Raw genomic sequence first — 15,602 nt, 5'->3', positions numbered from 1 at the left:
TTTTGTCAAAAATGAACACGAAAAGGCTGAATAGATTTGGATGAAATTCGGCTCACGATTAGACTGTCATGGATTAAAGCATACTTTTTCCCTGGGTAATTTGCCGCCGGAGGAAATAATTGAAATATGGTCTAATTGTATAATAAATGGCGGTAGCATCATGCAGATGGCGTTATCGATTGCTACAGTGATTTAGAGGCTTTTGTAACAGGAAAGGTTTTTCACGCAGATGAAAGGTGAGGATGAAACTACGTGTTTGTAGGTGGGGTATGGTAATAATTATAATTATTATTTAGTATGCAAATAAAACAAATATTCAATAGTTATCAACTTTATTACATAAAATTATACAATGTTATAAGGGAACACTAGCGACAAATAAAACAATAATTACATTCGTTTTGCAATAGATATGGGTAGGCTATGTAAAATACTATACATGCTAGGAAAGTGAACACAAGTGATAAAATACTGTATGGGCGGATTAAAAATCATTGTCCGTAATCTTTTTGATCGGACTCAACTTAGTCACTCTACCCACACCGTGCCGTGTTTTGATCTTTGAAAACAAAAGTTGTCAAGTAGCTTGTAGCCATATTTTAACAATAGGAAAGTGACTGAAGGTCTTGCCATGTGTGTAGACACATGAGGGCCGGGGGATTCGCTGCCCCATCCTAGATAACACAAGTACTTATTCTTGTATGTACTTGTGGTGAATTATAAGATTTATCTATGTGAAACCCCCGCCCCTAAATTAAAAGTTAGCCACAACTATAACTCCTATCGAGCTTCAAAGTGTAAATACACATGTCCGCTATACAGGGTCATTTTGACATTGCGTCACAATTTTTTTTTATTGCTTTTAATGACGAGACGAGCTTGTCGTTCGCCTGATGGTAAGCGATACGACCGCCCATAAACAGTAGAAACACCATCCATCACCTTGAATTCAAAGTATTGTTTTGATATTTAATGAGATGTTAAGTATAAGACATTATGTTTATTAGTTACACTGGCTACAATGTCCTTCAAACCGAATCACTTGACGGCAAAAACGGACATTGCGGTAGTACCTACCCAGACAGACTCTGACATATGAGAGACTTACCACCAGTAATGAATCCACGTACTCGTTGTTACCTTAACTTACTTATTGTTAAGTGTTATTTTCAAGAAGATCAGTATATGATTTCATCCAGTAACGTAATCGCAAAATGACTATATATTTTCCAGGAATATAAAATAGGCTATATCGTTTCTAGAGTTTGGTTTCTCCATACCAAATTTTTTGAGTTTATCGTGTTAAGACACATAGACAGACGTTTTATTAATGTAAAGATGGATGAAGTTAATAGATTCACAGATAAGAATAAATAGAATTACTTGCATGCAACAGAATATATGAGACATTGAAAACGGGAAACATTAGTTTGGATAAAAGTGTTCAATCCTATTGGAAGGTATTTAAATGAATAATACAATTTATATTAAAGAATATGACATTAATAAAAGTAGGCAGTTGTGACAACAAATTATAACACAGTTTGTTAATTTTCTTATCAAATTCCATCATAGCTCGTAGTTGGGACCACAGAGATCTTGGTATTGCATCGTATGCGTCGAGAACTACAAGACATCCAATACCCAAAGCCCAATGCAAAGATTTGCCGACCCTACAATTTTGTAACAATAGCTCGTATTCGCTGCGTCATTTCAGCACTACTCACTTGCTGCATAATTAGTATATCTTTTTGTCAAAATATAGGGAGTTTAAAATTAAAACGTCTCTGCAGAATTATAAACAAAATTACTAACTATTTACCTTAAAGGTGAAACATGCCTATAATTCTATATTTACATAACACTCTATGCTTCATCCTCGCTAGCCGATACAGACTTTCTAGACACGGGTGTTTCTGGCCGGGAATTCCTCGATCCGGAACGGGACCGGGAACCGGAACGGGATCGCGACCGGGAACGGGACGCTCTTGAACCGGAACGGCTGCGGGATCGGCTCTTAGATCTCGATCGCGATCGTGATACGCTTTTAGACCGCGATCTTGATACGCTTTTGGACTTTGACCGGGATTTGCCTTTAGATCTGAAAATTAATTTCAATGTTTAGTTCTGGAACGGACTTATGTTAGATGAAGTATGGTAGTGGACTTGTTCAAACGATTAATAAAGTTAACAAAATATTTGTTTGACCATTAATTTAAATTGCGCTTACCTAGCTGGTGACCTTGAACCAGACTTCGATCGGGACCGACTTTTGGATTTCGAACGGCTTTTCGACCTGCAGGAAACATTCACATTAAAGAAGCAGTAGTAATTAAAGGACTTTATTTTTAACATCTTTATTAAATTATGTCTTTAATACAAGTAAGGAAGTATTTTTACCTAGAACGGCTCTTGGACCGTGACTTGCTCTTGGACCGGGACCTGCTCTTGGACCGGGACCTGCTTTTCGATCGGGACCGGCTTTTAGACCGCGATCGGCTCTTCGCCGAGCCAGAACGCGACCGACTGCGCGACTTCGAATGACTCTTCGACCTGGAGCGGGATCTGTTATACAGGGTGTTGTTTTAAATAGGTATAATATTTTTTTTGTATTCTAATTAGAGGCAATTAGTCGTTTTATAGTATGTCAAAATATTTTTATGGGAATGGAGGTATTTCATTATTTTGGAACCATATAGTTTTACCGTGTGTGATGATTTTCTGAACAACTAGTCTATGCAAGCAAGAGCGTCGCCAAAGGGAGGGGCAGGTAGGGGCAGCAACCACCCCCTCCTGGAGAGGCTCCAAAACTCGAATAAATTCACCAATACCATTCCTAATATTCCGTATGCTCAATTACGCTCTGCTCTATGTTATTGTTAAAGCGGGAGACGGGAAGTGGGAGGAACGTGTGCTCTCGATTTTACCAATTCATACATTTCTCATTTTCTATATCTACTAGCCCCCCTCTGCCATCGGCTGGCGACGCTCTCGTACGCAAGGATCCATAGCTTGAAATATTTGTAGCGAAATAGAGCAGACATAATATGGGTTTTAGTTCTACAACCCATGTTATGTCTGTGTCCTATCTGCCTGTAGGTTAAACATCCTACCTGTCACTATCGGAAGCCGACATGATCCTCTTCCTTCCTTTATTCGCTGGTGGGCTGCGACTCCTGCTGCCACTACCACTCCTACTGCCACTGCGGCTGCGACTGCGCGACTTCCTGGAGTTGTTGTCCGATTCCGATTCCGAAGTGGAGATGGTCTCCTTGGACACGATCTTCGCACGCTGTTTGGCGCTGAGCTTCTCTTCCGCCGCCTTGGCTCTTGCCTTCTCGCGGCGGCCGATGCCTTTTTCAGTCTGATGGATCAAGAAAATGTTAACAATTAGTACATACGGAAGTATTTTATAGCATATATCGACAAAAGGGCAAGTGAGTGATTTAATTTTAAGTAATATTATGTCAATCACGCAAAGTATTAGAAGAATCAACACCTATTCCTTAATAAGGAATTAAGCGGCTTTTGTATCTCTGAAAACCTTACTCAGTACATGGACAATAAAAGGAAGCTGTCCCTTCATAATGTTTTCATAACGCAGTGGTATTCTTGTTGAGCAGGATCTATGACTATCATGTATTAATGTGATATTCATACCTTCTTCCTGCCGCGTTTCCTGGGCGGGTCGCTATCGCTGCCGGAGCCTCTCTGCTCCCTCCGTTTGCGGGATTTACCCTTGCGACCCTCTCCGCCCTCCTTCTTGCGTTTCTTCTGCTTAGGTTCGCGACTGGAATGTTACAGGGAAAACATAATTTATCAAAATTTTAAATGTATCTATAATATTTCTATCGATAAACTTTTTGTCGTGGAAGAATTAAATTAATGAATTATCAATAATTCTAAAGACAGTAACTTGTACATTCAGGGTTTTTTTAGGTTGTGATAGTGGAGACAATGCATTTTAATTACAACTGGATATTGATAGTGCCAACTGCCAATCCACCTGACACCTAAATGCCTTGTTGCACGCTCCGGGGCTAGTCCTTATTTAACCGAATATAGCAGTCTAGTGAAATTAGCGACCGCTATCACATACGTCAGATATCTTTAACTTTATATTACTGTCTACTTACAATCACGTAAGTAAACAGTAATATAAAGTTAAAAATGTCTGACGTATCTGATCTACACGTACCGCGAAAAAAAATCTCCAATTTTTATAAACATTGATGAACTTTTGACATTTTACTTTGACAGAAAGGCCATATTATACAGGCCGCGTCCTATTTATATTATCGAAGACCATACAAAGTGATATGTCCTCACCGTTCGTCCGCCGGGCGGTCGCTGCCGCTGCCGGGCGAGTCGGAGACGTACTCGTCGCGTCGCCGGCCGCGGCCCTTCGGCTTGCCCTCCGACGGCATCTCCGTAAACAGTAACGCGTTCTTCGTCTTCTCTTTATATTCTTGACGCTTCTGCAACATCTCCACTGTGCTCTTCTGCTGTTCTTCTTCGCGACGACGACGCTCTTCTTCCTGTTAAGGAAAATCAGTATGTTTATATGTGTAAAAAGTATCATTATCGACTGATTCCTCTTGTGTTTGTTCGATGCTGATGGAATTGTATTATTTTTCTTTCGGGCCCGAATTCACGAAATTTTAATTTCGATTGCCAGACCAGAGATTTTAAATTGTGTTATTTTTTTCCCATTTGCCCGGAGATAGACTTTGTGTCGGGTATCGTATTCAACTACACTGCGAAACTATTAGAGAAAATTTACGTCTCTGGCTGCCCTTTGGAGAAAACGTCGTGAAGGATATTACTAGCATATATCTATCTACATATAATGTGTCACGATTTTATAATTTATTTATACTTCATGTTATATACTTCAAAAATCAAGTACCTTGGACGTGACCCCTAATATACTTTCGTTTTTATATCTCACAGACCTCAAATCCTTTATTTACCATATACTTCATGTTCCTTACCTTCCCACAACTTATATATTTCAAGCGTCTTATATACTTCACAGCTTATAATATATTCTTCTACATGACAAAAAAAAAAGGACATGCTCTAGAGTTATGTGTAGTTGTTGTACCTGTTGCTTGCGGAAGGCCTCGCGTTGCTCGCGCTGCTTGTCCCTGAGCGTGACCTCCTCGTCGTGCTGGCGCCGGGCGCGGGCCACGTGCCACTGCGCCTGGCTCAGCAGGTCCGCGCAGGCGCGCGCCTCCGCACTCGCCGCGCTATCCGTGCCCTCTGCTTCTGGATTCGCCAGGCGTTGGAAGTATCTGCCGTCAACATATATTACTTAATACTATTACCACTATATTTACTGGCAAGATTTAAACTATATGCAATACATATTCCTACGATTTTCCAAATATTAGTAATTTTGTCACATTTGTTTAAGGTTCGCTGAAAATGTTGTGAGCGCGATGTTGTAGAGAAGCGCGGTGTAGTGCAGTTAGCAGTAGTAATATTCTATGATGTGTAGTGTGTAATGTAGTGTATAGTGAAGTGTGTAGTGTAGTGTATAGTGAGGTGTGTAGTGTAGTGTGTAATGTAGTGTATAGTGTAGTGTGTAGTGTAAGGTGTAATGTAGTGTATAGTGTAGTATTTAGTGTAGGGTGTAATGTAGTGTATAGTGTAGTGTGTAGTGTAGGGTGTAATGTAGTGTATAGTGTAGTGTGTAATGTAGGGTGTAATGTAGTGTATAGTGTAGTATGTAGTATAGGGAGTAATGTAGTGTATAGTGTAGTGTGTAGTGTAGTGTGTAATGTAGTGTATAGTGTAGTATTTAGTGTAGGGTGTAATGAAGTGTATAGTGTAGTGTGTAATGTAGGGTGTAATGTAGTGTATAGTGTAGTATGTAGTATAGGGTGTAATGTAGTGTATAGTGTAGTGTGTAGTGTAGGGTGTAATGTAGTCTATAGTGTAGTATTTAGTGTAAGGTGTAATGTAGTGTATAGTGTAGTGTGTAGTGTAGGGTGTAATGTAGTGTATAGTGTAGTATGTAGTATAGGGTGTAATGTAGTGTATAGTGTAGTATGTAGTGTAGTGTGTAATGTAGTGTATAGTATAGTGTAGTGTAGTGTAGTGTATCGTAGTAGTGTAGTGTAGTGTACCTGTGGCTGACGTGCAGCTCGTGCACGGCGCGCAGCACGTGGCGCAGCTCGCCGCGCTCGTCCATGAGCACGTGCGCGGCGCGGCGCCTCAGCGTGAGCGCGGTGTTGTGGAGGAGCGCGGGGTCGTGTGGTGTACAGTAGTAGTGTAGTGTAGTGTAGTGTACCTGTGGCTGACGTGCAGCTCGTGCACGGCGCGCAGCACGTGGCGCAGCTCGCCGCGCTCGTCCTTGAGCACGTGCGCGGCGCGGCGCCTCACCGTGAGCGCGGTGTTGTAGAGGAGCGCGGGGTCGTGTGGTGTACAGTAGTAGTGTAGTGTAGTGTAGTGTAGTGTACCTGTGGCTGACGTGCAGCTCGTGCACGGCGCGCAGCACGTGGCGCAGCTCGCCGCGCTCGTCCTTGAGCACGTGCGCGGCGCGGCGCCTCAGCGTGAGCGCGGTGTTGTGGAGGAGCGCGGGGTCGTGTGGTGTACAGTAGTAGTGTAGTGTAGTGTAGTGTAGTGTACCTGTGGCTGACGTGCAGCTCGTGCACGGCGCGCGCAGCACGTAGCGCAGCTCGCCGCGCTCGTCCTTGAGCACGTGCGCGGCGCGGCGCCTCAGCGTGAGCGCGGTGTTGTGGAGGAGCGCGGGGTCGTGTGGTGTACAGTAGTAGTGTAGTGTAGTGTAGTGTACCTGTGGCTGACGTGCAGCTCGTGCACGGCGCGCAGCACGTGGCGCAGCTCGCCGCGCTCGTCCTTGAGCACGTGCGCGGCGCGGCGCCTCAGCGTGAGCGCGGTGTTGTGGAGGAGCGCGGGGTCGTGTGGTGTACAGTAGTAGTGTAGTGTAGTGTAGTGTACCTGTGGCTGACGTGCAGCTCGTGCACGGCGCGCAGCACGTGGCGCAGCTCGCCGCGCTCGTCGAGCGTGTCAGCGGTGTTGTGGAGGAGCGCGGGGTCGTGTGGCGCCACGTGTCGCGCCCGCAGGAGCGCCCCGCGCGCGGCGCCGGCGCGCCCCGCGAGCGTGTGCGCACGCGCCACCCATGTCAGCCACTCCACGTCATACTGCATGCGGAACTTGCGGATGCAATTTTCGTACTGCACACAAAATACCCACATCAGTAATAAAAACAATACAGATATGGAAAAAATAAATTTATAGGTACTAATTTAAAACTTATAAAAGCAGGTACTCAGTTTCCATACAAACTCAGGCCTGACATTATAGGATTGGAAATTTCTCATCAATTAAGATATTTACGCGCCTCAAATGCTTTCTGTGACTCATATACTTCCTGTGCCTTATATGCTTTACGCGCCTTATATATTTCACGCGTCTTATATGCTTCCGTGACTCATATACTTGCTGTGCCTTATATACTTTACGCGCCTTATATATTTCACGCGTCTTATATGCTTCTGTGACTCATATACTTCCTGTGCCTTATATGCTTTACGCGCCTTATATATTTCACGCGTCTTATATGTTTCCGTGACACATATACTTCCTGTGCCTTATATGCTTTACGCGCCTTATATATTTCACGCGTCTTATATGTTTCCGTGCCACATATACTTCCTGTGCCTTATATGCTTTACACGCCTTATATATTTCACGCGTCTTATATGTTTCCGTGCCACATATACTTCCTGTGCCTTATATGCTTTACGCGCCTTATATATTTCACGCGTCTTATATGTTTCCGTGCCACATATACTTCCTGTGCCTTATATGCTTTACGCGCCTTATATATTTCACGCGTCTTATATGCTTCCGTGACTCATATACTTGCTGTGCCTTATATACTTTACGCGCCTTATATATTTCACGTGTCTTATATTCTTTCGTGTCTTATATGGTTTAGATTATATGCATCACGCGCATTGTGTGCTTCACGCAATTTATATATTTCCGCATTAAATAATTCAAGCGTTATAGTTTTGTTATTGTCTGTTGTCAATTAACAAGTTAATTTATGACGATGGTCACATTTTAATGAAATTAATATTAATAACTTAATATGAGTTTTCTCAGTTAGTTTTAAATATAAAAATTTGCAATTCACATGTTTTTCTACTTTCCAATTTTCTTTACATTCGTGAACATTCTTAGTGTATCGAATTAATATGATATATAATAAAACACTAAATACAAAATCGTGACGTAATTGCGTATAAAACTTTAAAATATAATTTAATTGGATCACGTAAAGTACAGGGTGTTCCAAATAAAAATACATACAATGCTAAAACCTGACTTGCCTCAGAATAAATAAATAAATTATGCATAATATGTATATTCATAATATGCTCAAAAACAAATATACCACAATCAGCACTCACCATTTGGATGGCGTTAATGTATTGTTTCTGCTCGACGTAGATGTGTGCTATGTTCATCCACACGTCGGGGAAGTCCGCCGTGGCCTCGCGTACTTGAGCGAATATGTCACGCGCTTCATTAATGCAGCCCTAAAAACAAAAAAATCAATAGACGTTATATTTTATAATGATCAATATATATATTATATTATATTTTATGCCAATAAACTTCGCTGGATTCTGTAACATATTCTTTAATTATTTATATTTCATATTTTCTGTTTGTTTCCCAAATATTAAATAAATAAATAAAATTTTAATTACGTAACATATACTGAAACAAAATAAATGAAGTAGTTTCTGTTGTAGTAAGAATCAAGAATGACAATTTCAAGGTTTCAAGGTACAGTCAGTAACAAAAGTAGCAGTACAATTTCAAAACTACAAAACGGTTCTATACATGTCACAATAAACTTAACCCTGTAAAATTTATTTTAGTGAAGACAAAACGATTGTTCATACAGGAACAGAAGTGTAAAGGCGATTTGTTTTTTTTTTATTTGATCAGCTCCTTTTGTGACTGACGGTACATAGCAATTTGTACTTACCTTATGCGCCAAAACACATCCGATTCCATTCGCTGCCCAGATGTTTTTTGGGTCAGTTTTAAGAACTTGCTTGTACATCGTAAGCGCTCGTTCTTGGTGCCTCTTTTCACGATCTTTTTCGCGACACGGTTGATGTAGGGTTTGCAGCCATACATTTCCTGCACATAAGATAGAATTTGATTTTTGTTAGGTATGCAATGTGGGACGCGAGTGAAACTATTAGCGCATTGACAGGGGCGTGTATGCAACACGCTATATCTATTAAATCAAATCTCAAATCAAATCAAATCTTTATTGTGTGATTCTTGGTACAGTAGTTGGTATCATTATAATTTAGATCTACAAAAATCGACCCCCACGGGTGTATATACATAACATTATTTATTTTATTTATTTACTGATTTTCTTTGTGATTCTGGTAGCTGTCATAGTGCGATGTGCCCGTCTATTAACATACATAAAGTCAAGAAACGCGCTAACCAAAAATTAAACCACTGATACTTCCATTCAAAGATACTTAGTCTGGCCATAAATACTGTTACACTTAATTATAAAAAAATATTACATTTGAATTTCGAATCTGTCATTTTTATACGATTGTTCATTGTGTTTTCTCATTTTGGCGCCAATACATTGTAAAATATTTTGCGATATTAAAATGGTGTGGGGTGATAAAGAGAACCGAATCGCTGTGATAGCATTACACAAAGTAGGTATGGAGCCAAATGCAATTTTTAAAACTCTCCATACACTTGGTATTAGTAAAATGTTTGTGTACCGGGCTATTAATAGGTACAATGAGACCTCCTCTGTTTGTGACAGAAAAAGATCTGGCCGTCCACGTAGTGTTCGTACGAAAAAGGTGGTCAAAGCAGTAAGGGAAAGAATTCGAAGAAATCCTGTCCGAAAGCAAAAGATTTTATCTCGGGAAATGAAGATAGCACCTAGAACCATGTCGCGTATTTTAAAAGATGACTTAGGACTTGCAGCCTATAAGAGACGCACTGGCCATTTCTTAACTGATAATTTAAAGAAGAATAGGGTGGTAAAATCGAAACAACTACTGAAGCGGTACGCAAAGGGAGGTCACAGAAAAATTTTGTTTACGGATGAGAAAATTTTTACAATTGAGCAACATTTTAACAAACAAAATGACCGTATTTATGCTCAAAGCTCTAAGGAAGCTTCCCAATTAGTCGACAGAGTGCAACGTGGACATTATCCGACTTCAGTGATGGTTTGGTGGGGTGTTAGCTATGAAGGAGTGACTGAGCCATATTTTTGTGAAAAAGGTATCAAAACATCGGCACAAGTGTATCAAGATACCATTCTTGAGAAGGTAGTTAAGCCCCTTAACATCACCATGTTCAATAACCAAGTATGGTCCTTCCAGCAAGACTCGGCGCCGGGTCATAAAGCTCGGTCCACGCAGTCTTGGTTGGAATCGAACGTTTCGGACTTCATCAGAGCTGAAGACTGGCCGTCGTCTAGTCCCGATCTTAATCCGCTGGATTATGATTTGTGGTCAGTTTTAGAGAGTACAGCTTGCTCTAAACGCCATGATAATTTGAGTCCCTAAAACAATCTATACGATTGGCAGTGAAGAATTTTCCCATGGAAAGAGTGCGTGCTTCTATTGATAACTGGCCTCATCGTTTAAAGGACTGTATTGCAGCCAATGGAGACCACTTCGAATAAGCTTTTTATATTTTTAATTGTTTTATATTTATGTATTAAACTGACACACTGTAAAAGTAATAAATGTTATTTGCAGTTAACAATTTTCTTTTTTCTTTATTACAATATTTATGGCAAGACTAGGTATACCGCATTATTGTAACACCCTGTATATTCATGCATGTTGGATATTATTTTAAGATCACCATTTATATACCTATTGCTTATATCACTCACCAAGAGCTATCAAGGAGTACGCGTCGTTGGCAGTGGATGAATTTTGTAATATCCTTTCGAATTTCTTCTGTCCCGGCCTCCATTCTTGCTGTGCTAAATGTAGGTTGCCTAGCAACGACCAAGTGTCGGGGTGTTCCGTGTTAACCTTCAGAGCTTCTTTGAACCAATCCGAGGCCTCGTAAATCTGACCTTTGTCCCTTGCCATGCACCCAAGTCTGAAGAAAAAAGTTTTTAGTTTTTTGAGAAACTGCTCAAGAACAAGTCAATAATTTAAAAAAGAAAGCTGAAATGTGTAACCATGTTAAGAAAATATTGATCACTTTTACCATGACCTTGAAAAGTGGTAACTTTTGTTCTGATATATAGTTATTCCTAAACAACCATCAGAATTATGCTTACTTATAAATTGATATTTAGTTACCAACCTCAAATAACAATCAATGTAATTGGGATGCTCTTTCAAAATGTCCTTGTAAAGTTTCTCTGCCTTGTTGTAGACGCAGAGTGCTTCATTCAATCTTGCCAAGTTATACATTGTGGTCACCGCAATCGAGTTGTAATACTGCGAATCAAGTGTTTCTGCATCCGCCTTCTCTCTGTATAATGGATAAGGAATTTTAGGACCATGGCGAGAAGGTAAAGAACTATAAGAAGATACTTATTACTCGGTAATAAAACATAATTATTTTCCATTCAATATGTATTTTTAGAAGTACTTTTTTTGTATATGTGCACAGCAAAGTGACCTCACTACATCTGCACTAATTCAAGCGGATTGGGGTCCAATCGAATATCGACTGACGAGAGACGATTACCCCTCTACAGTCATCACAATTATGCCGTCTATTGGAACCAGATATACACAGGCTAAGCTGAACATAAAGATTTTTTTTTTTTATGTTCATGAAATCTGAGAATGTTTAGGTATTGCATTTACTTTCTGCGCCTATAGTCTTCATACAAAATTTCAACATACCTTTCAAGAGCTTCTTCAAGATACTTCATAGCCTCGGTCAAGTTGCCAAGTCTGTAATGTAGGGCTGCCACATTATTTAATATTTCCGCAGGAATATCTGCATTCACTTTTTCTTTTAATATCTTCATTGCAGTGCTATATGCGTTTAGTGAACCCTGTAATAATTTAATACAAACAATTATATATATATTTTTTTAATTATACTTTAATGAAGAAAAGTATATAACGGGCATCTATTGTAGTCTTTTTTAAACAAGTCATAAATTATATTGCATTTTTTTTTCTTAACACAAACAAATTCAATTGATAATAAAATACATGATAATGACAGTAATTGTCAATAGACCTAGCACCAATCCACCTCATACTAGTTATTGACAAACATTCATACCTGCAAATCATTTTGCTCTAATATTTGAGCCAACTCTATCCAAGCTTCGACATCATCAGGGAATTGTTCTGTGACTTTCTTCAAGTGTTGCCGTGCGATATCCCTTTTGGACTGAGATGGCGAGTTAGCGTACAGGGATCCCAGGATTTTCATCGTTTCGTAGTTACCTGGCTGAGCTTTGAGGACTTTTTCAAAACACTGTGCTGCCTGTTTGTCAAACAAATACACTTGTAATTCTTAAAACAGTCCACTTTGGAACAAAATAGACCCGACATTCGTTAGTTACTATATTTAATTATTAACTATATTAGTCTCCATAAAATTTTAGCTCGAATAAAAATCCTACAGGAACTTTGCATTTTTAGAAGAAAATAAACACAAAATTACCACCCACATAAGTAGGCAACATTCAAAAATTTCTATGACATATATGAGTATTTATTACTAATTAACGACGAGACGAGCATGCCGCTCGCTTCACGGCCAGCGATGACTGTCCGATACAATACTTGGAATTTAGGGCTACTGCACTTGACATTCTGAGACACAATATATCACAATGAATCTTACATTTTCAGCATCACCACGATAGATATACATCTGCCCGAGCCCGTAATGTGGAAGTACGAAGTTCGGCGGCGCGAACTGCGTGGCCTGGTAGTAGTACTGGAAGGCCTGATCGCAGTCTCCCTGCGCGTGGAAGGCGCGCGCCAAGTGGTGACAACTCTCCGCACGCATCGCTTCGTTCTCAGTGTTGTGGAACGCGTGGAGAGCCAGGCGTTGCACTTTTGCGTAGTCCTGATGATGTGTAGTACAATGATAGTTTTTGAGCCAGATGGGACATGATAGCATATCAATATTAATGTCTAATGTGGGAATACAATATCAATTTCAACATTACATAGAGCTAGATAGTAAATTAGAAGATGACATTTTTGGAAAAATATACTGTCTCTAATAAAATTAATATCCCAATACATTTTGCAGGGAACATAAAGCTAGAATTATATAAAATATAACTTACCTTCTTGAAGAAGAAATGATTAGCCAAATGGTTCAATACCATCGGGTTTTTTGGATCAATGGCATAAGCTTTTGACAGCATTATAACAGCCATTTTGTTAGACTCACTCTCTTGCAGGTTCAACTTTAATATTGACAGCCCGACAAGAGCTCCTACACATTGAGGATCCAACTGAAGAGCTCTTTCAAATGCCATTCTGTGAATAAAACCATAATTCTTTGTTGAAACCATAATTGCATCATGAGTTTACTTGACATTTTAATAAGCACCAAGCACTTTTTGATCTCTCACAAGATATGTATACTGTTTATGCTAGAAAACGACAAGTTCCAACTGGATTTAAAGCTACTTGCAATAGTAAAAAAAATATTTAAATCAAAAATAAATTAAGAGAAACCAGGTTAATCTATTAAGACCGATATTCACTGCAAAACTTGCTTACCTCGCCTTCTCTTGGTTATTCAATTTCATAAAACAGTGTCCCATTCCAAGCCGTAATGCAGCAGGACTGTCCGGATTGGTTCTCAATGCTTTCTTATAGAAAGCCAACGCACCTCTATAATCCTTGCGATTGAAGGCGATACACGCTTTACCGAGCAACGAGGGGACATTATTTGGCGACTGATTGAGCACAAAGTTGAACTGTGCATCTGCCTGTTCCATTTTATCCCCCTCCAGGAGGCAAAAGTATGCTCGGCCGAGGAGATGGTTCTAGCAAGATTTGAAATTATAGAGGTAATTTACACATGAATGTAATAGTGAATGATTAAAATTCATCATGAAATGTCATAATTCAATTTAACATGTAATATTTCTATGAATACAACTTAACAATTAAATATGAAGTTGTTAATACTATTATAGATGAGTATGTAACTTTACTACTTTTATTACATTTTAGTCATAAAATTTTTGTATTAGTTAACATTAGAAGTATAATCCCAACTCACTTGGTCGTACATAATAATTTTGTCCGCCATGGTGTACAAAAGGGTTGCCTTAGTAAACAACTCTTTCTTTTTGTCCTTGGACTTCTCCTTGTTTGCCTCTTGGACATAATACGCAGCCAACATGTCCAAGGCGCGCATCTGGTCCCTTTCAAAATCCCGATAGTCAATGTTGGCATCCGCTCGGGACGATTCCAATATTTTGAGGAAATCATCAATCTTCTTTTGTTTGTAATATGCAAGCTGAAATTTTACATAGTCTCTAAAATAATTTCTAACAATGGAATATGAATATATCACTGTAAACAGTAATTTTAATTGAATTTGGAAGGCAACTATGCTGACCATTATATTATTTTTTGACCGAATTTGGTTCACAAAAAAATATGTATAAAACGAAACAAATTACACAATTTTATTCAATTTAATGGTCAGACAATACAGGGAATTATGCGGAAGGCATTCTCTACCAATCAACCTTTGGGTGATGCAGAGATGAAAACAATAATATATAATAATTACTCTATGGAACTCATAAAGAAAATATGATATTTTAAATGTTCAAAATCCATCTTGCTTGACATTACTAATAACAATTTTCAAATTCATAAAACTATTTTCGCATTTATTTTGATGACGATGTTAAAGTTTTAGATAATATTTTACTGTCACAAGTCCATGTCATAACAGAAAATAACAGGTTCTTCATTAAATTTTATCTTAAAACGATCCTGAATACTCATAAGCTGGTCAAACAGCGAGAAAGTTTATAAATTCCGTGGCAAATTTGTACACGGTTTTAAGGTTAAGTTTACTTACAGCAACATTGATCCACACATTGAGCTGTGAGCGCTCTTGTTGCAAAATACTGAGCACCTCATCTCCAGACGGCAATTGCTCTGGATCCAGCTCAATCACCTAAATAAAATAAAAATAAAATATGGTTATGCCACTGACAAATTTAACACACTGTTTTTGAACACTAATAATAACCTCATCCGTGCTCATCAAAGGAATTTCGAGAGACATTTTTGTATCGTTTTCACCTTACTTCACTTCATCACAATAAAATAAAAATTATCCTTGGGGAAATAAACTGATAAATTAAAAACATCAACAACGCTCTGCGCGAGAACATATAAATTTCTACTAAAACCAGTGTTACTAGTTTAGTAAAAAAATAAATACCTAATTCCAAATATCCTTAACTTCAGTGAACTCAATAATTTGTGCTTATTACCAATTTTCTTTTAATTATTTATTAATTTAAAAACATACAGTTGTGAACTTGCAGTTAAGCCAAAACGCTCACAATG

At 39.1% G+C, this 15,602-nt stretch overlaps 1 protein-coding gene across 1 annotated transcript; it reads right to left on the bottom strand.

Annotated features, from left to right (window-relative positions):
* Window positions 1-315: 315 nt before the first annotated feature.
* Window positions 316-15,445, bottom strand: LOC115446176 (RNA polymerase-associated protein CTR9 homolog). Its single transcript, XM_037440340.1, has 21 exons — window positions 15,280-15,445; window positions 15,106-15,204; window positions 14,290-14,529; window positions 13,782-14,050; window positions 13,340-13,535; window positions 12,886-13,113; window positions 12,316-12,522; window positions 11,925-12,079; window positions 11,374-11,544; window positions 10,949-11,163; window positions 9,035-9,192; window positions 8,448-8,576; window positions 7,037-7,202; window positions 6,803-6,899; window positions 5,108-5,297; window positions 4,330-4,538; window positions 3,661-3,790; window positions 3,114-3,334; window positions 2,401-2,565; window positions 2,231-2,296; window positions 316-2,101 (listed from the first exon to the last, which is right to left on the bottom strand). The coding sequence occupies exons 1-21, from the start codon at window positions 15,313-15,315 to the stop codon at window positions 1,867-1,869; spliced, it is 3,582 nt and encodes a 1,193-aa protein (XP_037296237.1). The 5' UTR covers window positions 15,316-15,445; the 3' UTR covers window positions 316-1,866.
* Between the last annotated feature and the right edge of the window lie 157 nt (window positions 15,446-15,602).

The sequence above is a fragment of the Manduca sexta genome, chromosome 19, assembly GCF_014839805.1.
Source record: "Manduca sexta isolate Smith_Timp_Sample1 chromosome 19, JHU_Msex_v1.0, whole genome shotgun sequence".
Lineage (NCBI taxonomy): Eukaryota > Metazoa > Arthropoda > Insecta > Lepidoptera > Sphingidae > Manduca > Manduca sexta.
This window is presented reverse-complemented; position numbering and strand designations above follow the sequence as displayed.